At 41.8% G+C, this 25348-nt stretch overlaps 1 protein-coding gene across 1 annotated transcript in view; it reads right to left on the minus strand.

Annotated features, from left to right (window-relative positions):
• Window positions 1–25348, minus strand: part of WDR7 (WD repeat domain 7) — a 134971-nt gene that overhangs the window by 21750 nt on the left and 87873 nt on the right. The window contains exons 22-25 of the mRNA XM_009274738.1: window positions 18237–18354; window positions 17251–17400; window positions 16507–16589; window positions 10216–10315 (exon numbers count right to left, since the gene is read on the minus strand). Coding sequence (XP_009273013.1) covers window positions 10216–10315; window positions 16507–16589; window positions 17251–17400; window positions 18237–18354 — 451 coding nt within the window. The remainder of the gene's footprint in view (window positions 1–10215; window positions 10316–16506; window positions 16590–17250; window positions 17401–18236; window positions 18355–25348) is intronic.

Raw genomic sequence — 25348 nt, forward strand, 5'->3', positions numbered from 1 at the left:
CACGATCACTTCCCTAGTCCTGCTGGCCACACTATATATACAGGCCAGGATGCCATTGGCCTTCTTGGCCACCTGGGCACACTGCTGGCTCATGTTCAGCCGGCTGTCAACCAGCACCCCCAGAGAATGTACATCTCTAATTTTCTGGGCCGGAACAGTGTTTAGGTAGAGCATGGAAACAGAAAGGGCACCAGACAAAGCACATGTAAGCACAAAGTTACAGCTATGTTTATATTCACTACCTTAAAAAAAACCCCCCACAATCCAAAACACACAACCAAACCAAACAAACCCCACCACCTTGACCAGCCTTCTCAGCATTCAAGACAACTGTGGAAGTTCACTGCTGGTCAGACTGAGCAAGTAATGCAAAAACTGTCTGGTATTTTGATTAGACAGCTGGAAAGCCTTCATAAAACTTCAACAAATTCTGTGGGATGTGGTGATACCTTTCAGCATTATCACTGAAAAATTGGTCATAAACCTCCAGGCCACCACAACACACCCAATGGGACAAGCCAGCCCTCACACTGCCTTACTCATGAGTGAGTCCCAACTGCTCCCCAGGGAAACTCAACCAGAATAGCTGGCCGTGCAGAGACCCGGCTGCATGCAGGACACTCCTGCCGAAGGTAAGCTGCACCGTGAGGTGGGGCAGGAGAAGGCCCTCCACGAGCTCGCACGCCGGTGGAGTCTCTGCGGGTCCCAGCTACGCCAACAGCCCGTCTTCTGCTCCTGGAGGCTCTTGAGCTCCTCGGTGGTGTGAAGTTTTTGTCCGCCTCAGTTGCAATAGAGGCAACTACCCTATCTGCCTGCACAGAATTGCAGCTCAGCTCACAACCAGTCACTTGGACCCGGTAGGAAAAAAAAAAATTACCTCTTGGGCATTAACTTCTCAGGCTTATCAGGCCATGAAAACTGATGTAAAACCAACAATCAGTTCAGAATACATTTGCATTTCAATTCAGCAAGTTATCATCGCAACACCAAATCTGTGGTCCCTTTCCTACACCAAATTCCTGTTACATTGTTTAGCCCATTTCAAGATCTTAGTCTCAACCTCCAAGAGGCACATGAAGACACTGGAGGACTAAAATGATAATTAATGTCTATTTCCTGGCAAAACCAGAACTGATATACAAGATTAAAGGTTTATTTATACCCACTACCAGGTATATCCAGAATCTGGCTTAAAGCTGCTGAATTTTCTCTTCAGACAAAAGAATAAATTGCAACAGAATCCTTTGCTTTTCCAAACAAAAAATTCTTGAGTAAAACGTGCATTGATAAACGTAGCCAAACGTAGGAGCTTTGAATGAAGCAGCCAAAGAGCTCACAGCTCGTTAACATGGACTCCCACCAATCGTTAGAAAAATGAGGGTGTTCCAGGGGAAGGAAGAGAGCTCATCGTATTAGTTACACCAAAGTTGTACCTTAAAGAGCAAAGAGAAAGACCTGAATAATTAAAAGCCTACCTACCTGATGCAAAACCCCCCAAAGAAAGGTATGTTTCATATGAACTTGATGCTAATGAAACAATTATATAAATATAATATAAACATTGTCAAGAATGTGGTTTTACAGAAAAGAGGTTGTATCAAGCAAGCTTACTGAAATGTATGGTTTTGATGATAAAAGTCAAAACCCTCATGTGGCAAGACTTCTGAGAGGTGTTTGGTGCAGTCTTACACATTCCTGGGAGAAATGAAAATGATACATAATGAACAGGTTGGCTGTTAGATGGATTAAATATGGGTTAATCGATGTGGTTTGGAATGCAGCTGTAAACAGAAAAACTGCTGAATTGGTGCATTTCTCCTGGGGTCCCAAAAGGGCCTGTCTCAACCTAAAAGCCATGAAAAAGCTGCTGCTGACAGAGCTTGAGGAGAGCACCAAGAGGGTTTGGGGAGGAAAACTCTGAAGAGCACAATCCTTGAGAGCATCCTGGGCTGGCTGGGCTTGCCAGCATTCCTCCAGCCTGGAGGAGCCTCATCTCTTCGGTTTATCAAGTACGATGGTGGGATTTTGACCATGTCTAGAGCACTCACTTGCAGAAAATAAATTAACAATTTCTTACGCAAATTAACAGTTAAATGTAACATAGGACCTACTGGTCAGAAGTTGAAGCTAAAGCAAAGTCAAACTAGAAACAAAATATAGCTTTAATAATGAAAATCATTAACTACTGAAACAGACTATAACGATGCTGGCAGATTTTCCGTTACTAGAAAATTTAAGATCAAGATGAGGTGATCTTCTGAAGACACCCATTGCCCCGTGATGCTGGATTTAAGCACCCTGCCCCATGCAGGCGGTCAGATCTGATGATCGCAGAGATCCCTTCTCACTTCTCTCCTTCCCTCTGCTCCGGAGCCGCCAGTCATCAGCTCCCTCCATTTACAATTTTGCTTTCCTGAGAGAGACATCACCTGTGATGAATACACACTGAACTGCTAAATGCCGCTCTGGAGACTGCCGATGTCACTCTGATGGATGTGGCACCAGGCACTATTAAAAAAACAAAAAAATCTGCTCTTACAGGGAACTTAGGTCCTCCCTAGGTGTGGAGGGGGCTCAGCATCTCCCGGAGGGCTGCTCCGCACACCGTTGGACTGGGAAATCCTCCTACAGAACCTTTACCTCCCATCGTCTGCCTCAGCATACTGTGTTTTTGAAGGGTTTAAAAATATTCTGGTCACAAAACCACTATTTCTCCAGCAATGGAAAATGCTAAATGGATTCAATAGCAAATATTGTATGAAAATATACCAAAGTTTAGCTAGTACTTTAAATAATTCTAATTTAAACTTCAGAACAGAGTTCCTAGTGCAGTTTAATACTAGAAAATTGCCTGTTGTGGAGCAGTTCTATTTATGGAAGAAACAAAGAAACCCCCCCATAGCGGCAGTTCATAGTAATAATCTAAAGCACAGTGTAAAATAATGTTAGTGTAAAAGACAAAACTATTGTGAAGGAGTCCTCCCCATAATCTCCTCTAAGATACGGCTATTTAATAGTAAATTATAATGTAAAGAATTTGAAAAAAGCTGGTAACTTATTAACTAAAACAAAGCAGCTAAACTGTTTGATATTGCTATTTGTCATAATTATTTTGGAACTTATTATCAAAGCATTTAAAATTTTAAGACTGATCTTGGCATTTTATATCATCTCACTTTTCATAACAAGTTTTTTTTTTTTCTTTCCTTAAAATCTCATGAATTCTTTTGATTATTCAAACATTGCAAAAGCTGTGCCGATAGAGCCTCACATAACCTTTCCCTGAGATTTGCAGTAACAAAGCACAACCGAACGAGCCCCCTTTCTTCAAGTCCTCTGCCGCCCTGCAGGACGCAGCTCGAGCGCCGGGTCCGGGTCCCCCCCGAAACGGGGTACAAAGACAACCCTAAAACGGGTCCAATGCCTTGCCCCCCATTATAATGAAACGCTCTCCAGAAAGGCAGCAGTTGCTCTACGGGTAGATCGGTTGTCTTCCAGAGGCGCGTAGCAATAAGATAGTATGTTTTATTATGAGTGTCATGGAGACAGTGTGAAAAATCAAGAGCCATAGGCAGTAAGCGGCAATGGGTCAATACTGTTCACCGAGACATTGTGTAGATAATCAACAACAAGGCCCTGGGTTCTCTCTGCGCTGCAAACAGCTGAAGGGCAAATCAATACCGCCATGGGAAGGACACTGCCCGGCTCCGCTCCCCACAATACACCGCTGCTACTGCAGGAAAGCACCCGAAAAACCAAACGAATTCCAACTTCGCTTGTGTCTAACGCTGGGCACTGGGAATACCAAGTAACACTTGGAAAACATTTAATAAATAATTTAATGGGGGGGGAGGGAACCTAATCTCTATATTAAATTATGGAAAAAATTAGATGAAAAAAAAGATGCAGATTTGGAATACTCATGATATAATACAAAGGGGCTGCAATTTTCACTCTGATTTAATGTTTTAAAAATAAACTAAAATCCCAACCCCCCGAAATGAATATTTCCTTGAAAGTATAATTAAATGTAGAACATTTTGCAATTTTTAAATATTATAATTAATGGCCTATCTTATAAATTATTAGGTAGAATTCACATGTTAATATGCATATCTGCACAACAGCAATAACGCAAACCAAAAGCAAAATACTGAAATGCAGATAACGTTGGCTTTGAGGCAACATCTTACTGGTAATATTAGTAATTGACACCTTGTTAAATAAGTGATACTAATATAGTAAATTTTGCTGGAAAAAACCTATCATACATAAGGGTTGATTTATTATTTGCTGAAAAAGGTGATTCTTGACATCCATCATTCTGTTAATCATTAGATGTAATTTCTGAATCAGTACGTACAACCACCTTTCTTGAAAACAAAACAAACGTGCTGGAAATAAAAAACCCATACAAAATTTTTTTGTTTCCTATTATTTCAGTTAAAATGCCTCTCTTTTTTCTTCAAGCAGATCATAAAATTCCTGTCATTAGCACCCTATTTCACCTATAGTGTAAAAATAAAGTAACCACATTTAGAGCGCATGTTTAGGCCAGCGGTTTGTTCTACTGATGATAATTACTACAAATTTTTCTACCAACTATAAACTGTGTTAAATCAGCGACATAATTTCAGTAACACAAAACCCCACACTACTCAGATCCTGCCATCAAACTGAACTTAAAAGGGATTTTTTTTTTTTTAGCATAGCTGTGTGATATGAAAAACTAACATTTTAAGCTTTATTTTCATCACCGTAACTATGTTAGTATGCACAGTGCTAAGTTACCAGATTATAGTTTCATGAATTATTCAACACAAACATCACAAAATCAAAAGCAACTGCAAGCAAAGAAATCTCTTTCTTTTATGGGGGTTTCTGATATTTTCTTCAGGCTTCTCCAGAGCAATGTGGCTTCGGTGCACCGGGGCGGCACCCTGTCGGTGCCAGTGATGCCCCAATACCCACCTGCTTCGCCCGCCCACGCAGCATCCCCCCGCGGGGCTGGGGAGCAAAGATCTTGGCACAAGGAACTCACCTCACTTCTCCACTGAGCCAGCGGACAGGTCTTACAGCAACCGCTGGCTTGCCTTGGGGATGAGGAGCCTGCCTGCCCCGAGGCCGCTGCCCGCAGCCCCGAGCAGTCCGCTCGCACAGCTGCTCCCCGCCTGCCCAAACCTGCACAGAGGGATCCCCAGCAGCTCTAGCAGTCACGGCTCAAACACCCCATTGCAAACAAGGCTCCCACAAGCTATCACAGCTCACCTGAGCTTGCTTTCTTGATCTCAGAAATGAAAAATGTTGCCCCTGTAAGCAGGTTTCCAGTTTGAAGCACCAGAGCAGAGATGCTGCGCAGACCAAGTAGGAAGAAAAAGATGTTCAGTTCAAGGAAAAAGGAAGCAGAAAGCCCTTCTCCATCTCCAGGAGGGATTGCCTACTTTGGCATGTGACCCAAACGAATAGGAGCATGTTGGTATGGGCACATGTTCCCTCCTGAACAGCCTCACAATCATCAGACGGCTGTCGGAGCATGGTCTGCACATCAAGCGCATAAAACTACACTGACCATTTTTCGGGAAAGGTAAGCATGGGGAACGTGGGGTGAGCTTGGAGAACCCTACTGTTTCTCAAAAAGGCGAGTGAAGAACAACATTTTTTTAGTGATAATATATCTAACTCTGGTTTATGCACACATGATGTACTATGAATTCATTGCTTCCTAAGTGCTACCAGCAGGTCCCCCAGTGCTGCTCTCCAAAGGCGTTTGTGAAGCTCAGAGGTGATGGGCAGAGGCAGCAGATCCAGACAGACACCGGGACTGAGCTGGGGGACTGTGCACTGACATGGAGCGGGAACCGTGCAGCCCCCCTGCTTGGGAGACGGGTGACATCCCAACGGTACCATCGGCTATAGCACACCAACCCCCGGCTTCAGCACGGCCAGGACAGCACCGGCACGCCCTTGGCTGAGGAGAAGGATGCTGGCTGTCTACAACACCTTTTGGTGCAAGCCAAGGTTTGAGTTTAAGCTGCAATGCTTTACTTGATAGAGATCTTTATTCCCTAATGCTCTTCATAGCCGCTGTTCCCTGGGACCACAGAAGGCGACGGTGGTTTAGACCGGTTTTGGTGTGAAAGAAAAGAAAAACTCAAAGATGTATTTCCCCACGCGAGCTCCTGAGCTGTGGGGGTTCAATGACCTGAGACCTACACCCTACGCTAAGGGACGGCCTTCGCAGTAACTGGGTAACAAACCACCAAAAAATGCATCAGGAGTAAGTAACAAATCTAAAGGGAGAGGAGGAGGTTCTGCATTACAGGAACACACATGGGCACAACAGGGACACGTCAAAAACGTGAGCTTTGACATGCAGTTTCATCTGGCAAAATAATATTCAGATAAAAAGCCTTTCAAAGTTCTGCTTTCGTGTGCTTTCATAAAAGGTGAGAAGGGAAAGAAGATTTGAGGAAGCTCAGCAGTAAGACTGGAATAAACACTGAAGTCAGTCTGTGTGCAGCCCAGGACATAAATGAGTATTTTGCCTAAGGAGGATTAAGAAAAATGGAGAGTACACTACAGGGAAGGAGTTTTTACAGTCCTATGTTCTTTTCACCTTTCAAAACAAAGGCTGAAAGTGAGCAGTAAGGCTGCCTGTAAATAAGGCTGAAGGGTAAAAGCCAAGGAGAGGAACCACTTACTTAAGCTAAAGGTCAGTGCTGGTACAAAGACTTAGGTAACCATAACTATATCGGTGTGGGAATAAAAAGAAAAAAAGATTTCTAACCCTTGATATTTTAACCTACCAATATTCTGGAACAATCTTCCACTGGGTGTCGAGAAACCCTAGGCTTTTTCAGATGGAGCTTGCTCAGCTGTTAGAAGTCGTGATGCCTGCTGCAGCAGAACAAGCCTTCATGTCCCAAGGAGCAATACCCACAGCTTATTGCTCTCCCCTTCTGCTTAGCTCAGCGTTAATCTCAATTAACGTATATCCTTAATGATGAGTATAAATGGGGGGCGGGCGGAAGGGGAAAGCAGCTCCCCCTCTTCTTATCCAATAAGTAATTCTGATGCCTGATTAAAAACAGCTTACGTGTGAGTTGTCATGGGGTAACTAATAAAACTTTCATATGTATTTCAAACTTTTACTTTCAAAACACTAACATATTTACTAAATGCAAAATTATGTTTATGGCTTCAGGAAAAGATTCAAAGAATCATCTTTGTTTTAAATAGTGAATGACTAAGCAATTTTTTGGTACTGTGTTTCTGGTATCATTGTTCAAGAAACATTATAAACAGAAAGAAACAGAATGAGCTTAAGCTAGGCAACGGCCTGTGTTAGACAAACATTTTTCACAGTAGAAATGAAGCAGCAATTCGTACAGAAAGTGAGAAGGTCCCAACGGGACAGCAGGAGGGAGGGAGGCTGGCCAAGGGCTCCAGCGCACCGTCCCAGCACGGGCGACTGCTCACCCAGTTCTCGCTCTGTGTTACAGCAGGGCCCTGATCCTCACGGGTACTCCCCAGGTAAGTGTCCTAATTCATGCTCGATTTAAACATACCAAGGCAGTTAAAATATTTTTATAAACATTTTGAAAGGCTTTAACTTTTGTAAAAAAGTAAATTAAAAAATTGACCTTTTTTTTCCAATTTCAAAACTTATTCATCTACACAAACCTGAAGTTATTTCAAGTCTTCTGAGCAGCCTAAAATCTGCAACTTCAGAAATAACTTAAGAGATCAGATGTAGAATAAGAAACCTGTATCCAATAGATGGCGTTGCCCCCTAATAATCATAAATCTGGCACTCACCAAATTTTTGTATCTCATGAATAATAACAAAATCTGAAAAGGACCCTGCCCTAATTATCCTGAAAGTCCCTTCAGTCATCCCCATCTCCGCTTACCATGATCTCTGTGGAAACTTATTAAGAAAGTAAGAAAACAAGTGTTGTGAATATTCACCAACGCAACAAATTAACCAAGCAAATCATTCAGACAATTTACAGGTAGAAATCTGGAGTCAGTTCCAGAAGCCCAAGAGAACAGACTGCCAGCTGACAGGGAGGAGAGCGCGCAAATGTGAGCTATGCACCATCCCCTTCAAACAGCTGGTGGGCATTACACAGAATCCATTTTAAAAGAGCCGAAGAAAAAAGTAAAGAAGAGAAAAATAAGGTATTTTAGCATGCTTGCCAAACCAAGGGCAAATCAAGCCAGAGGGATGATTTTCATGGAAGATTTAGCCCTAGACATACATGCAGCTGTAAGCACACTTTGCTGTCCTGCCTACCAGCACCTCTGGGCATCTGCAGAACTGCTGTGGATCACCGGGTTGTGTAAGATGTGTTACAGACCCACCCAGAACTCACATGGTGAAGCCAGACATGCCAGAATTACCCTGTACACTAACAAACTCCTCTGCTCACCTCGGAGCCAGCTCAGTAGCTGAAGTAGGAATTAGACAAACTTAAAAGTGCAAGGATGACAGCACTGGTTAAATGCTGCTCCTAAATGGAAGGACGGGGTTTGTCACCACTCTCCTTGTGCTCTGAAAACAGATGTAAGGAAGTGTACAGCTGTGCTCTTCACCTCTCCCTCTCCAACAGCATCAGGAATTAGCTGTTAGTTTCAGATGCCAAGACTTCCCAGACTTATTTGGACTTTGCACTCTCCATTTTCAGTGTGATGATGCACGCTGAAAGGGATTGTGGTCAGTATCTCCTAATGGCCAGCCGGAGATGTTCAGCTGCTTCATCACGCCGGCTGCCGAATAGGGGGGAAAGAAGTCATGCAACATGCACAGGTTCCTCGCACAGACAATCAAGGGAACATATTTGGAAAGAGGGATACGCACAGCTCTGCAGCCTGGTGGTCATCTTGGCTAGGACTGCAGGACAGCAAAAATGCGCAGTGACATCGGATATATCAATATACAGCAGTTCTTGTGGACCCATTTTATAGTTTAATTAATAAATCATGATCCAAATGACTTAAGCTAGAACAAGATAGAGCAGTCCACATTTCCTATTTGCTTGCATTATATAGCTATTTATAAAATAAATCTGGCCATCTTAGCTTCCATAGGACGGCTGTCTAAACAAAAAATACCGGAACATACAATGTTGTCAGCTACTAGATTTGGAAAACAAACCCCAGAATTTCTGAATAGACAATGAACCAGCCATGTATACCTAAACATGTGGTTCTGCCAGAAAAGTACTGAGTGACACTACAGATCTAGCAGGAAGAAATCTACGCCACTTTCCCCTTAATGCATATTTTGTAAGGACTAAAGATAACAGCTTTTAGAAACAACAAAAAAAATTATATTTACACGCACAGAAAAAAAGAATAAGGCAGATTCAAAATACAGATGTTTTATCCAAGCTTTACATAAAGACTATTGAAATTCAATGAGAAATAATAGCTGATCACATAGTACAAGGAATAGTAAAGAACATTACCAATGAACGTTTCTGAAAAGATAAGGCAAATACTTTGTCATTTAAACATTTTTAATTCCAAGCACTCATTTCAACATTATTCTTAAGTATATCCTCTTCTAGGCCACTGGTAAAAAGATACGTATCTTATTTAACATCAGAAAAGTATAAATACCTCAAACATAAGCATCATGGCATTTTGTAGAGAGGCATTTTAGGGAAAAAAAAACCCCTCAGTGGATTTTCTCTGTGACTTTGATAGTAGGTAAGTATACTGCTATAAACCCTAACTTTTAAAAATCAGATTTTTCATTTATTTCAGAGCAGGGGTATCCCCTAACTTTAGGCTTTCAAACATCAGAAAAGTATAAATACCTCAAACATAAGCATCATGGCATTTTGTAGAGAGGCATTTTAGGGAAAAAAAAACCCCTCAGTGGATTTTCTCTGTGACTTTGATAGTAGGTAAGTATACTGCTATAAACCCTAACTTTTAAAAATCAGATTTTTCATTTATTTCAGAGCAGGGGTATCCCCTAACTTTAGGCTTTCATTATTAACCCATCTGTGGGACCCATTCAGTTCCAGTGAATGAAGACAGTAGGGCTCTATATACTTTGAGTCCTTCATTAAACTATTGATCCCCTCAGCATTATCCATAATGTTCCAGCAGCTCAGCATGTCAACTGATGCAGAGCTTGCTGCTCTCTCCTTTCAATAACTTCCACACTTTATGGGGAGGAAGTCACAATGATTTATTTACCTGACATTTCCCAGTCCGGATGTCGTAGAGGGCCACTGAACCATGGCGAGCTCCCACCGCTATTCTGTGACTCCGCTCGTAATAGCTGACCATGTAGAACCTGCATTGAACATTATAACAAGTAACAGGTGAGATCTGACCTGCCTGCATGATGTTAAAATTAATTTGCAATGCCATTGGGTAATTAACATTAGTGCTAGAACAGAGATTTGATTTAAAAATCCATCAGCTGCCAGTTTTCATACTTGGCATTCAGCAAACAAACCCAACTGATGTTTGATACATTACCGCAGAATCATATCGGATTTATTTATTTTTATTATACAGTGTTGAACACTTCCATTGAGTCTGGGAATAATCTGTGCGATAGTCGCCAGGTCCCTGAATGTCCATGTGCATATCTTATTTACAGTGGAACACCGCAATAATGCTGGATGTCAAATGGTTAAACAAGACAATCTTAACACCCTGAACGACTTCAAAGCATTTTTCCTTGAAAATCAAATGGGAAAGAATGAGAGAAAGCAAAGGGAAAAATATTTGAGAAGCATGCAATAGTCCTTAACATTCAGGCATCAATTTGAATTCAAACAATTGCAAAATTCAAGGAATTTCTACACCTTGAAACACAAGAGACTCAAAATCCTTATTTCAAATTGAAGTATTTGGGACTATCATTGTGCCTTTCTTCTAAAAGGGAGAGCAGACCTGTGAAAACTGCTGACTGCATTTCCAATTAACTTTTAATTTTATGGTTAGATTTTACTATAACAATCTGTGCCAGAGATTTCTGGAATCAGTCTATAAAAATATGTTGCTGACCATATTTATGGCTTCAAACAACAAATCTTACAATGATCTATCTCCTTGTTCTTCAGGATTCCCAGAGTGCCATAGCAACTGCTCTCGTACAGGTATGATACACTTGTTTCTGCAGTGCAGGATAGCAGTCAGGAAGAAAAACAGCATGAAACATGGTGTTACAGAAAAAAAAGAAAAAAAAAAGAAAGAAAATTGCTAGTTGTTGTGCAGGAGAAAGGGCAAGACTAAGCAGCTCAGACGCACTTTTGCGTCCCTGTCCATCGATCCCCAAGGACGTCTGCCATGTCCATCATCCCTCCCCGGCTCGCCGCTTTCAGTTTCACTCTTGGACTCTCAGGGTACCTTCCATGAAATATTTTCACTTGCCCTTCAGTACTTCCCCTTGCCCTTCCCCATCCACAACCCCATGCGAGCCCCCTGTCCCCTTCTGGTGGAAGGGGTGCCACCCCACGTGTGGGGCCGGTGCACATCCTCGTAGCAAAGTGGGGCAGACACAGGGAGGCTCCTCCCGAGGCACTGCCCCCCCGTCCGCGGCCCCCCAGGACCCACACCCGGGTGCCTCGGACCAGGCTCACCAGCTGCACCTGCACAGAAGAAGGTGCTGCAGCAGAGGGACGCAGATGACTTCACACAAGACCAAAGGGAAGGCGCCGACCGTGAAAGACCTGACAGCTCTGCTGGTAATTCCCATTCGAGAGGACAAGACAAAGACAAAACCTACTTAGGCTACACCAATTATTTCCTTATCTAACTCTTACTCTACCTGGCACAGCCAACCAATATTGCAAAGACCTTCATGAAAGCCTACCAAGCCATCAGACGTGCTATCCCATACTGCCACGTGCTGTGGCCAGCACAGAACCCTCCCTTCCCAAAGCATACAAGTAGGATGACGGGCAGCTTTTTAACACTCCCTTTTCTTGGGATATGGAAATATTTCCAGGCCACGTACCACCTCTGTTACTTTCTTTTGCAGCCAGCATCTGCCTCATCAATCTGCTTTCCATATTCCTTTGGTCAGTGGCAGCCACACAACTTATTTATTTATTATTGAATAATAATAATAGTTTCTCATTTATTATTAAGAAGACAAAAAGGAGTGCTTAGAAAAAAATCAAAAGCTGTTGGTAAATAGCTCGGGAGCAAGAGAGGCAGGAGCCAGTCATGAGAAAAAAGAAGAGAAGAGAGATAATGCTGTGGGCAAGCAGGTACCCACAGGGTCTAAAGCCCGCCATACATGGTGAATAAGGCATGGGACTGTAATAAGAGAGCATTTGCATTTTTCACCATTTCATGTCAAACTGCAGACACCTGCACAATTAAAGTGGTGCCCCAGGTGAAGAGGGAGGGGGCTATTTTTAAGGCTATTTCATATAACCAGCAAACTCATGATTTATATATATAAACTTATAAAAAAACCCCCCACACACTGCTTGATCATTACAAGTAAACTGGACAACAAAAAGTTTCTATATAAAATGTTTCATATTGCCATTAATTCTATTACATTACTGAATGGGCATAGTCCACTTGTCTCCTCCAATAGATTCAGAAAGAGAATATCACATACTATTATATGTAAGCAAACAGCATTTCTCTCCTTACTGCATTTAAATGCCCATTTAGACAGAGTGCTGAATCAGTATTTTTCTTTGAAAAGAAGAATCCATCAGACTACATAACAACAGAGGGTCTGGGGAAAAAAGCTTCAAAGAAATAGATGTTTTTGCGTTTAATTTTCTAAAAAAAATTACTCCTTAAACTGACATTCAGTCATCAGCTCTTTAGCGTCATTCTTTATCTTTTAGTTAGCTTAGCATTGTTACAACCACACATAGAATTAAATATTTTAATCCTCTGCACCCCTTTCTGAACGTCTGTGTGGTAGAGTTCAATAGAGAACGATGTGCCAGCATGTATTTAGACTATGCTACAAATTCGTTTTTGCAAGCTGGTGCATCTATATCCATAGTTGGCATCTTAACAGAGACCCTGCTCGGAGTGCTGCCCCATTACTGCTCAGCAGAGAAGCTTCCGTCGGTCAGCAGAGCACTTCTTCCAGCTTTTGGAGGAACTCTGCTGGAACCGACAGGATTGTGCTGCTGTTGCTGGTACCAGCTACTCCTCCACGTTAAAGGATGAGCTGTGACCTGCACACAGCCTTCCCTCCTATCTTTTCCAAATGAAAATTGGGTACATAAAGGTAAAGATGGTCCAGTCTCCCCCTGTGATCTCCTCACCAGTCTCTTCCACGCGTACCACCAGGTCCTCCGCAATACAAGTCACCAGCCAGACGATGCGGGGATAACACGCTGCAAAGCCTGCAAGCTGAGCTAAAGCTGGCATCATGCAGTAGGCTAACCACCTGGATGCCACGCTGCAGGGTGGGAACTCAGCGTAAGCAAGCTGGGTTAATGACTGATTAGGAAAATGATCTTTCTTCTTCCATCAAATACTAGCAAGCACGCTTGCCCGTTGGAAATGGGGCTGCTGGGCCTGGCAGCAACACTGGGGTTCAGTGAAGGCCCATCAACTGTTTTAAAACCTGAATATAGCCATATCAAACACTTGTTATTTTAAATTTAATCTATCTTCCTGTGTCAGACCTTACCATTACACAGACTGCTTTAACTCAGTGGCCTGTACTAAATACATGACCTGACCAAGCAGACTCCATCAGGGACCACTCAGCTATAATACAATTGCTGAATCTGGAAAATGCTCAAGTCAAACAGAATTTTGCAGCCTTCAATACCATCCTTCATAATTTTAAAGAAATTCAGAAATATTTCATATTCATTGCATTGTACTTCAATAGTTATTTTATTCTGATAAGAAATGGGTTTGCATAGAGCATGCCAAAAGGTATTACGATCCTCTATAAAGAATAACATTTATGGGAAAAACAAACAGACACCATAATCATATGCTGTAAGACATGATATCCAAAAATACCCACAGTGATGGATTTACCTCATCACCACCGACCAGGATTGAGTCATGCTCACAGCAATTAATGGCATGACTGCTACATTTGTACAACAGTAAAAAAACCTGAAAACCCGAGAGGGATGATAATCAGGTACTTTAACCCAGCACACTGCTGCTCCCGGCCCTGGGTTTAATGTTCTGCTGAAAGAGGAACATCGCTTCCAAGAGACCGCAGAGGCACCAACAAACATTTGCCATTATAGCCATGAGTAAGGTACTTCTATAATGTCCTCTGAGGCAGAAGAGCTTGCACACCAAGCACTGGGACACCTGAATGATTTTGCCACAACAGGGGTGCACATAATGCAGTACAGCAGAAAGAGCACTGCGATATTAAAAGAATTAACAATAGGATTATGTCAAAGTGCTTCCACTTGGAATCTCTCCAGAGATTCAACCATTTGCTAAAATCTGATGAAAATTTCCATTGGGCTGTATGATCACATCGGTGGGGTGCTGTATCATTTTTACAATGGCTATAACTATGTAGAATAGGAAATATTACTAGTAATTTAACAAAATTTTAAGATAACCTGTCACTATAAAAATACAACAGGAATAGGGAGATTTTTGCACTAATTCCCACTTATCCTTGCATTTATATTTTAAGGTAAGCCTTTTAAAGTATCAGGAAGAAGGAAGATCACCTCTCTCAGTATCCTACCTGTCAACAGGATAATTTTTCTTTTCTTGAAACTATTCAACATTTTAATAGCTTATTAAATTAAAATGTAATGGTCGACAGATGATTATTATAATTTATTGGTTGTACCAGTTTAATAGTATAACTGGGATATTTATCATAGCCTAAAGATACTGTAAATGATCCCATTTTATAAATCGCATCTTACTATGTAAAAGTACCATTTTAAGAGCAAAGTAGAACTAGCCCAAGACAAAGACGACTGACGATGCCGCACTCCCGCTGAAGGGCAGTGGGAGCCGGCAGCTGAACCGCCACTTGTGCCTTTCGGCACCCTCCAAACTGCCAAGTCACTGACAACGCGAGCACAAGACAGCCACTGCGCTTCTCTTGCCCTTTGATTTTGTGCAAATTCATGCTTGTTATTTTACCGAGCTGCCTGTTGCCACAGATGGAGAGCTTTAAATGCTGCCAAAGCCGTTTCCACATGCTGCAGAGTGCAGGGCAGCTCTAAGTGACCAGCAGCGCTCTATACACTTTGCGAGGTTTAATTTCAATTGAATCTCCTGTGTCCAGTGCGAGCATCCCAGAAATGTTTCCAAAACCAGGGGAGAGGGCAGCCTCCTACCACGAAGGCGAAGGTGCTACTCACTGCCTACAACAACAATTTTGAGGACAGCCTGCTCGCTCGGTGGACGCCTGGGAGACAGTCACAGGGCAGAGAAAGCTCTACTCCAGGAAGGCATTTGATACTTTCCATTTCTTATCCACATTTCACTGATCTTTCCTATGGGATGGCACTGCTACACAGCTGTGTGAACAGCTCAGAAGGACGTGGAAGTGCCTGGTCAGGAGATGATCTCCCTCAATAACTATGCCCTACTGCCAGCTACTATGCAGATTACAGCAGTTAGCTATTGCCATAAAGGAAATAACATTTATTCTCAAAACTCTACATTGGAGGATGTTTTGGTGAGCACAACGGAGTCAGGCTTAGATTTCCTATAAATGAAAAGTTTACTTGCTATTTGGCTAAACTCCTGGTGTGAGAGCATGCTTTGCTGAAGGACTGTGCTGCTGACAACAGATCTTGAAATGCAAGCAAAGAGAAACACAAGTAAAGAGCTCCTGCTTTGACAAGCCCTGGGTCCTCAGCACATGGGGAAATCTCACTCTGACATGTACCTTATCCCGGCTGCTCATGGCCTGGTCTGAAGGTACTAATGGACAGCAGCCGGCTGTAAGGTATTTATGCAAGCCACCACGATGCAAGCTCTCTGCACGGGGTATCTGGGAACACCACCATCACCACACCCCCAAACCACATCCTTATTTTCTGCTGTCACCATTTTCTTTTTTCCCCCAGTCGCTTTGATGGTGGCAACTAATTCACTCAGGCAGGTTGTGCATATTGGAATCTAACTTGTTACTCAAGTACATTGTTCTCATCTTTGTAACAACAAAGATATTGATAAATCCTTTGGAGGAATCTGCTCAGCTTGTGTCGCTGTTCCAATGGAGCAGCTAGGATACATGGAGGGGTAGCAGGACAGAGTTTTTCAAGAGATTACACAATACCTTCCTCTTTTTGGGCTTTTAAAATATCCAAACTTCAAGGAGTTGTTAATGCTTTTCTTTTCTGATCCACATCTCTGTCAGATGTGGCAGAGAACTAAAAGCCTACAAAGGCTTATGGGTGAGCTAAAAACACTCTTCACATTTGCTGTTTTAAGGGGCAAGCATCATGTAAAAGATTGTTTCACTCTTAAGTAAGAAATATATCCTGCTGGTGACCCTAGGATTTACTTCACAGTATTCTTGGAGGAAGAGCTCACCTGCAGATGGCTGGAAAGCATTCCTGAAGACCCTTTTTCTTAACTAAAGATCCTTCAAGGCAATACATGATGATGTCCATAACCTTGGAAGCAAAAGTTAAAATCATTTAACGTACTGTATTTTATGTTTCATAATAAAAGTTCTAACAGGCAAAAATAGAGAATTTCTGTGCCTGACTGCATCTTTTGATATCTAACTTTAAAATACAATTGGTATAAAACAAACAAGAACTGTCTTGCATACGATAGAGTTTACAACAGCAATGGTACTGGCAACTGGAACCATTCAGAGTACCTGTAAACAGTTACAAAACAACAAACTACTGGTAAACATAAGCTATTGGAGCTCTTTACGTAGCTCTGGTGCAAAAAAGGACTCTGGGAATCAGTATCAAAGTTACAAATCTGTTACATCATCTGTACCATTCTTCAACGATATCAGCATCATTGAATGCAACAGAAAAACACCTACGTGATCCCCCAGTGCGCCCAAGTACCAGTGCGATGAGCACACCATACCTCCAGCAAATTCTCTTGCATGGGTTTTTCCTCCAACAATGCAATTTAAATGCATTTTAAGCTTTTAAAGTTCAAAAAATGAGCTGGTTGGTATAAAACAAATCCTCTTCACACACAAAAAGGTTTATGGTCCACACAGAAAGAAATTCTATTATTTGACTCCAGGCCAACACATTATTCACTGTTGCATCAAACCCACAAGCAGACAGGGCAGAACAGCCTTACCTCCACAAGAAGGTCCACAACGTCGGTAGGCATCTTCTCAATAAGTATCTCAATGACTCTCAGGATCTCTCCTTTGGCCCGAGCAAGAGTGGTGGTGTGAATATTCTGCTGAGACTGCGTGTTCGCTGCGAGGGCAGTGTGTCTGTGCACCTACCAAAGAGCAAGGTTACACGTGGAAACTCAGACGCTCTGAATATTCTCCATCTGTGCTTACAGTTATATGCATGCGTTACATTAAGAAAGCCTGTACTAGGCAGAATGTTTTGCTTCACTTTGAGACCTATGGATTATTTCCCCTGCCCAGTTACTCATAATCAGTAGAGCCACTAATGGTTATCCTTGATGTAGTTTTTAAACAAGGGCTTACCTGTTTTAAGTAATTCTTAATCTCATAAAACCAAAGGTCAAGATAAGCAAATGCCTGGGTCTTGATTACATGATTTTCACATACTTGAACATCTGTCTTTAGGCATTAGACTGCTGCTTTATAACGGGCTTTTTTTGGCCAGCCACTGAACATGGTCCATCCTATTGCTTTAGCTCAGCCAAAGCGCCAGGCTGTATCTGGGTTCACTCAAACGACTCCGAGACAGACCGTGCCCAGCCTACACCGACCTCACAGCAGCGTCCCTTCCTCCTCACCCTCCAAAGCCCATGGTTAACTCCCCACTCCGTTTTAATTCATACTTAATGGGGTCACATGTGCATTGCTTAAAGAAAGCAGGATTTTACACATTGCTATTGGGAGTTTATATAACCAGGAATCAACAAATTAAGACAGACACAACTCATCGGACTCAGTTAAATATCGCTCCTATCATAAGTTATGGGTAATTTGGATATCTGCAGGCATACAAATATTACACTTGCTGTTTCCTTTTTTGGGGAGGAAGGGAGGGACATTTGATTCTATCTCTGTTCGTAAGCCTGGAGCCTCAAAGGTCGGACGAAAAGCTGCTGCAGACGAGCTGACTGGCCCTGCTCACCTCCTTGGCGATGGTGGTGATGAAGGCGGGTGGTCTGGCGGTGGCGATGAGGGAGAGAGCATGCCGCGCCGAGCGGGCAGAGTCGGCGGCCGGGCTCAGGGGCAGCCCCATTGTGATGCTAAACGGGCACCAGACAAAGAGGGGAGAAAGAAAAGGAGCATTAGAAATATAGAGTGAAAAGATTAGAAACAGCTTATAATGTCAGTTCAAGGTCAACGGGAGCACTCAAACAGTTAGAATATAATGGACTTCCAACAATGAGCAGTGATTAGGAGTCAGGGTGTTCTATCATCAAATACAAAATCGAATAATTAACCATGAAGATTGAAAACAGTATGTGCATCTGTCCAAAGTGTTAAAAAGGCCTTGTTAACAAATTATCTGTATGTGCTGAATACATATCACCCAACTGAGGACAAGGTAATTAATGTCTTCCCAAGAATTTATGGTTTATTCTTTTACAACATTTTAAACCCTGTTCATAGTAATTCTCCTTAATTCAGCTAAGCACTGGTTATAGGAGAGTAAAACAAGAAGCTTCTTGAAGAACTAAAACCACCAAATCTATTCTGTTTAATTTTCTTCACTGCATGACTCAGTTGCAGCAGCATGATGAGATGACAGACAGTCCCATACCTTATGCTTTCTAATTACTGAAATTATTCAAATGCTCTTTAGAATTTCTAACACTGAGGTTTTTACTGCAATTCTTTGAATAGCAGTAAGGGATTAACTGGCATCTAAATTTTCCATACACAATGCTTTTATTTGCTATGACAAGATAAATGCAAGAAACAATAAAGTAATAACAAGTACCCAATAACTACATGAACAAAAAAAAATCTAGTATTTGGTAATTGAGAGAATATGTACCTGACAAAGAAGATACAGAAGCTTATTTTTGTCTGAAACTTTCCTTTCTTAAAATTGTACTATTTTAACTACCGTTGCTGCATATGTCACAGCAGAGCCCAGTTTCGTTAGGCTAGTCGTACATTATCCAGCAATTCCACAAATCCTTCCTGCACTCCCATCCACGGGCCACCCAAAGCATTCCCACAGTCCATGGACCCAGAGCACTGGTACCTCTCCAGGCTAACAACTTTGTGCCTTTAGTAAACCAACCTAATACATAAAGAGATATCTGATCTGTGTCTAAACACAAGAGTACAGAATTCAGCAGCACTCAAAGGCACTCAGACAATGAGGGTTACAGATCAGGGAAGAGAAGCATTGTGGCGAGGCAGTATTTCAGCGCTGGCTTCGATGCACTGCAGGCACGCAGGTCTCCCTGGGAGAGGACATTTCACCAAGGGAAAACTGCAGCTGTGCAGGGGGAAGAAATGTTGGGGAAAATGGAGAAGAACGTGCTCCGATATGGAATCAGGCTTTTATGGAAGGGGAGGGAACACCTGGGAACCAGGATGTGTTGAGATTAACCTGAAACATTCAGCCTATCCCACAAAGGAAACTTTCTCTGACATGACTATTGCAGCAAGGAAAGAGAGACCACAAATAAGTTTGCCAGCTCTAAAACATTTTAAAATTTTCCTCTGACATACAGTCTGATCAATCATGCTGCTATGACCACACTTCCACCAAGCAGCAAGCAGTAGCCCTCGAAGTCTTTTTAAATATAAAAAAAAAAAAGACAAAACAAAAGAAAGATAGTTTCTTTTGGTCATTCCTGGTATCAGTCCACCATTTGAGGATGCTGCAATTCCTCATGGATTTTGCTAAGTCGTGAAAAATTATGTTTGAGAATGCACTGAAACCCCTCTTCAGCTATCCCTCCTCTTTGCTTATTTTACTTAAAGATTAAGTAACAAAAAAGGTATTAACCTGTAAACAACATATATAGGTTTTCTCTTTTTCTTTGGAAATGAAGTACTTTTCTGCATACGACCATGGGCAGCAATCACTGTTTCTGAGGCTCAGAGAGGGAGCGGATCCTCCCACGCTGCACAGGAAGATTGCTGCTCCCAAACACGTGTAAGTGAGCGGCACTAACTGGCCAACACAGAGGCATCGAGTTTTAAAGCAGTTCCTACACCTTAGCTGATTATATTATGGGTGTATGTGAATGCTAAGTGTTAATAAAAGTCAAGCTTGTCATTAAAGAAAGTATGTCATTCAAGTGCACGTTAACAAATACAGATAGTTTTATTATATGAAAAAAGATAAAATCTGCAGCTTTCTCTACTATCGATGTGATTTCAAATGGTTTCATACTTTGACAGATGTACATGAGAAAAAAAATACATTCAATAAAATGAGTACTAGTCCAGTGAAATAATCTTATCTCGAAGCTGCAGTTTCAGAAGAACACCATGCATCTCCAAACGCCGAGGATGGCCCAGCTGGGTAAGCTATGGCTCACTACAATGCACAACACAGTGACAACAGAGCACCAGAAAGCCCCATTAGCGGCTCTGCACCAACAGCAACCATAACCAGACATCTCTCATTCTGCAGCCTTTACGCATCCGCGCAGTCCCGCTGCTGCCAGAGGGATTGTTTAAGTCAGGGCTGCCTCATCCAGCTCTCCCACGGCACTCATTTTACACATTTGATGCTATGAGAATGGCTGAATGGGAACGCACTGCTCCAAATCCTCAGCCTGCCTGCACTAGTTCAGAGGCTGCTGGCCAGAGGTTCAGCTGTGTCCACTTTGCTCAGCATACCTGGGACGCAAAGGGCCAAAAGATCTCTCTTTTTACTCCTCTGGACCCACTGGGTTGGTTGGCTTAGCCCTTACACCTTAGAGGAGCCTCAAGACTTCTTTAAACCAGAAAGCTGCCAGCAACCTCTATGGCAGGCAAGCCACAGAAAATAAAAGCAAAGTCATGGAGAACAGTATAATCATTCCACACTTCTATCCCTTTAGCATCTCCCGATGCTTCCAAATTTGTAAAATCTGGTTTATCGGGGTCAACAAAGTTCATTCTGCTCTGAAAACAGAGTTGGACACAACCTGCTCTGAAAAGAAATGAGGGAAAGGAGAAATTGAAACAACCCAAAAGATGTGGAAATCACAATACATGTGTCTTGTATTCCAGGCACACCAAACCCCCACGAACAATACAGTGTCAGCATTTCCATCATGCTATGCCACAAAGCCCATGGCGTTCAAACCCACAGGACTCAAAATGGCAAGAAAAAGCATCAGTTCACTTGTTCAAACTCCGAAAATATTTGGGTTGATCTGTCTATTCCCCTTGTGACAATAACATTTGAGAGCTTCTCTTCTTTCAGGCTAAACCAGAAAAATTATTTATCTTCAACAGAAGTTATTCTGATGTTTCTTATACTAGACTTTACAATGACGTTATTTGGAAGTGAGACGGAAGGAAATCTACATTTTCAGAGCCAGGATGGAGAGCACAAAAGGTGGGGATTTTCCCCCAACACTTCAACAGGAGACCACATGTGCAAGTGTGAGTAAGAGAAAATAAGCGTGACGTGGCACTTCCTCAGATGCACCAAAAATCTCCTCTGGGGCACTATTTGAAGGGGTTCCTCTTCCCCAGTGCTCTTTGACTGGAATTTTTTTGTAAAGAGTAATAGAAGTTTACAAACCCAACTAGCTTATTGCAAAGTCTGTTTATGCTCTTGTAGAGAATTTAGGTAGCATGTGGTAACTGAACAGTTACTTTACTTATTTCTTTAATTTAGAGAGGGAGGCGTCTATAGAGGATGACACATTCTCTCTCTCCTTTTTTTTTTTTTTTTTTTTTTTTTTTTTTTTTTCTTTTTTTTTCTTTTAGTGAAATAAAGGAGAGCACCGATCCTTTTTTTTTCTGTTTTTTCTCTCCTTTTTTTTTTTTTTTTTTAAAAAGTGTCCTTAAATATAATTCTCTGGGCAATATCTGATTTTATGTTGCGGAAGCTTACAAATTAAACACTTTGCAACAAAGAACTTCAGGGTGGTTAACGCATTCTCTGCCAAATGAACTATTTTTCCAGAGCAACAACAAGATGAGGTATGGATCACCATTTTACAGACCTGAATTCACATATATACAAACCAAAGTTTATTGTAATTTTCCTTCCCACTCCTCACCATCACTGTATGCATTAAAATTACTGAATTTGAAAACCAATAAAGTCTCTGCAACAATAAAGATGTCCCCATTGGCCTTTTACTTGTAAAACCATATTTGACTATAATTTAAAAAATCCTGTACAGATGTTACAGACAAAAGCGATGCACCAGGAAGAAGGAGGTATCAGAGTCAGACTTTCAGAGGGGCTCATTATCTCCCGAAAGCAATCAAACCCCCAGGCCTCAGTAGGTTTTTTCTCTAAAAAGGCTTCGTGTTTCTGCCAGCAGTACTTTTCCTTACAGGGTGCTTGGTAAAGCATGCATTTTCCTGAAAAGCAACAGGCTTTTTGTTAATTCATTAGCATGGCTCAGCAGTGGTAGTATGTGGGCAGAGATTAACCCCCTCCTGGGGCTGGGCCAGCTGCTCTGCACGTCCTCTTTCAGAGGAAAGCTCTGTGAGATGGGACAGGCTCACTGCACCAAAACCCAGAACAAAACCAAAGCAGATGCAAAACTAACGTACAGAGGGAAATGCTGCCTTTCACACCCAGACTTCTATTCTTGTATTGATGAGTTTTAGGACTTCTGTACATCCATCAAGAGTCGGCAGCACGTGTTGTCCCTCTTGTCCTCATCCTGCCCCCTGACTTCCCACCGCACTGTAAGCAGACATTTGAGGAATCATTTCTGTACACATAACAGACAAAATGGACGCAGCTTGTGCTGTAACACATGCCTTTAACACCGGAGATGATATGCTACCTGCAAATGACAGTAAAAAAACTTGGGATTTATTACTGTATCTATTTGTGCTCTTGATTTGTGCCTTTTAGCTCATTTCTAGAAGACTGATCTCAGGGGCCAGTATCCTGCATCATTAGGGAATGATGCTCTCTCCCTTCCCAAATCCATCACCAACTACCCCCATGCCAGTAATCTGAACACCCTGAGTTCTTTGGGAACCAATATACTATTTGAATAATGTTTTCAACGAAATATAGATTTTAAAAGATAACTTGTTTATATGTTTAGCACAAGTTATCACAACTTCAGAGTAATGTTTATGTACTTCCCTATCTACAAAAAATAAGGAAGATGCATTAAAAAAGCTGATTCTTAAAACAAGTGGAAAAGAACAAGCTACCTGGGCAGAGCTGTAGGTCATACCTAGGAAAAGGTAGACAGAAAAGGTTTCGATAGCGGTGAACAGAAAATGTAGCAATTGGATCTCTACATTTCTTGACTTCCATAAAGCAATGCCAGATGAAAACTTCATGGGACTAAGAATGTGAAATTTCAGCATGTTGATACAGGCAGCCTTGAAGTGATGGCTGAATGAACGGGAGGAACCAAACTCCCTCCGTGGCATAAAGCCAGCAAGTGTGGTACTCCTCTTCCTCAGCCTCCACGAGAGGCTGCAGGTGCCCACGGACAGCTGCCCTTCGCGTGATACAGCTGCAGCTCATCTAAACTGAGCTCCAGCCTCCTGGAATCAAAGACCTAAACCAGAACTGACACAGACACAAATCCCTGCTATTTCCAGGTTTAAATCATTTCTGTAGTGGCAGCGTACAGTAACTTGCCACATCACCTTTACGACCAAACACCTAGCTCACATTTCCCCTTTGAAATCCTCAATTTCAGCAATTGTTTAGGCTATGTTCTAAAAATGTTCCACCGTACTTGAAAACCAGGGATGTCCCTATTATATATCCTACAGCTTCACCGATAGAATCCATAAGAACATAGAAGTATAGAAAGTTTTCCACTAAACACAATCAAAACTAAAGAGATTTAGCCTAATTATTTTAGTACATACATGTATATAAAAACATATGGATCGATTAGAGTGCAATTTGCTAATTTTAGTATTTTATATCATAAACTATATCAAATTGTAGCTTGTAATTCAAAGAGCAAAAATAACGGAGAGCAATGATCCCTATCGTCATCCATGCCAAGAAATCAAAGCCTAATAAATGCTAGAAAAATACTCTTAATCCTCACAACTGAGCAGTTTCATTCAGCATGGCAGGCTAGCACAGTATAATCTTTGGAGACTAGGATGAACTCGGAGAGTGGAGGAGTTATAAATACCAGAGTTTTGGATAACAGCTCAGATATTTATTTAATTCAGAAGGGGAAAAAAGAAAAACACTGCTTTTTTTTTTGTGAAGTGATTTTTTTTTTTTTTTTTTAAGCAGAAGCTTGACATAAAAGCTCTTTCATAAACGTTCTTAACATCAGGGAGAGAAGCCAGGCAGCTGTGCACTATTATTGTGTACACGGTAAATCAGGCACAAAAAGGGGCAGCTCAGCAGGGCACCGGGAGGGTAAGATGCACACTTAACCCCCTGCACACATTGTTGCTCTATTTCTTTCCATCTTCGTCTGTCTGCAGTCGGTACTGTATCTGTCATGAACGTAACAGGCCACTTTCAATCTAAATCTTGTTATGGATTAATAAGCAAACACTTTCTCGCTTATTATGCAATTTATCATGATGAAAATTGCATCGGGCTCCTCAAGGCTACATGCTGATACATTCATTTATTCAGTGCTCTGTGGATAGAGAGCCATACTAATCTTTATGACAGCTAAGGATGTAATCGCAAGATGAAAATGACTTTCTGAGGAACTGCGTTCGCTTGGCTTCTGTAAGTCTACATTTACATACAATAGGGCTTAGGAGATTCTCTGGGAAGGCAAAACATTTCAGCTTCTTCTGTTGCACTGCATGAAATAATTGAAGTTCAGCCAAATAACATTGTTCATCCAGTTTGTACATATTTCCCCAGAAACACCCCCCCCCAACACACGGCAATCATTCATTCTTTAAATCTTGAGGAAATTAAAACTGCTATATAAAATTGGTCATATCTGCCTTAGTATAATGTAAAAGAAAGTCAGAAACCTTAACACCTCCCCCAGAGAGGGATGATAAAATGCATACGTGGTCTTAAGACAACCCCAGTCAGTTCCTTACTGCATCTAGCATTTAAAATGTGTGTGTTTATAAATAAACATTTGTAAACACATTTGTAAAGTAAAATTCATTCATAATAGA

Source organism: Aptenodytes forsteri, unplaced genomic scaffold (assembly GCF_000699145.1).
Source record: "Aptenodytes forsteri isolate BGI_AS27 unplaced genomic scaffold, ASM69914v1 Scaffold112, whole genome shotgun sequence".
Classification (NCBI taxonomy): Eukaryota; Metazoa; Chordata; class Aves; order Sphenisciformes; family Spheniscidae; genus Aptenodytes; species Aptenodytes forsteri.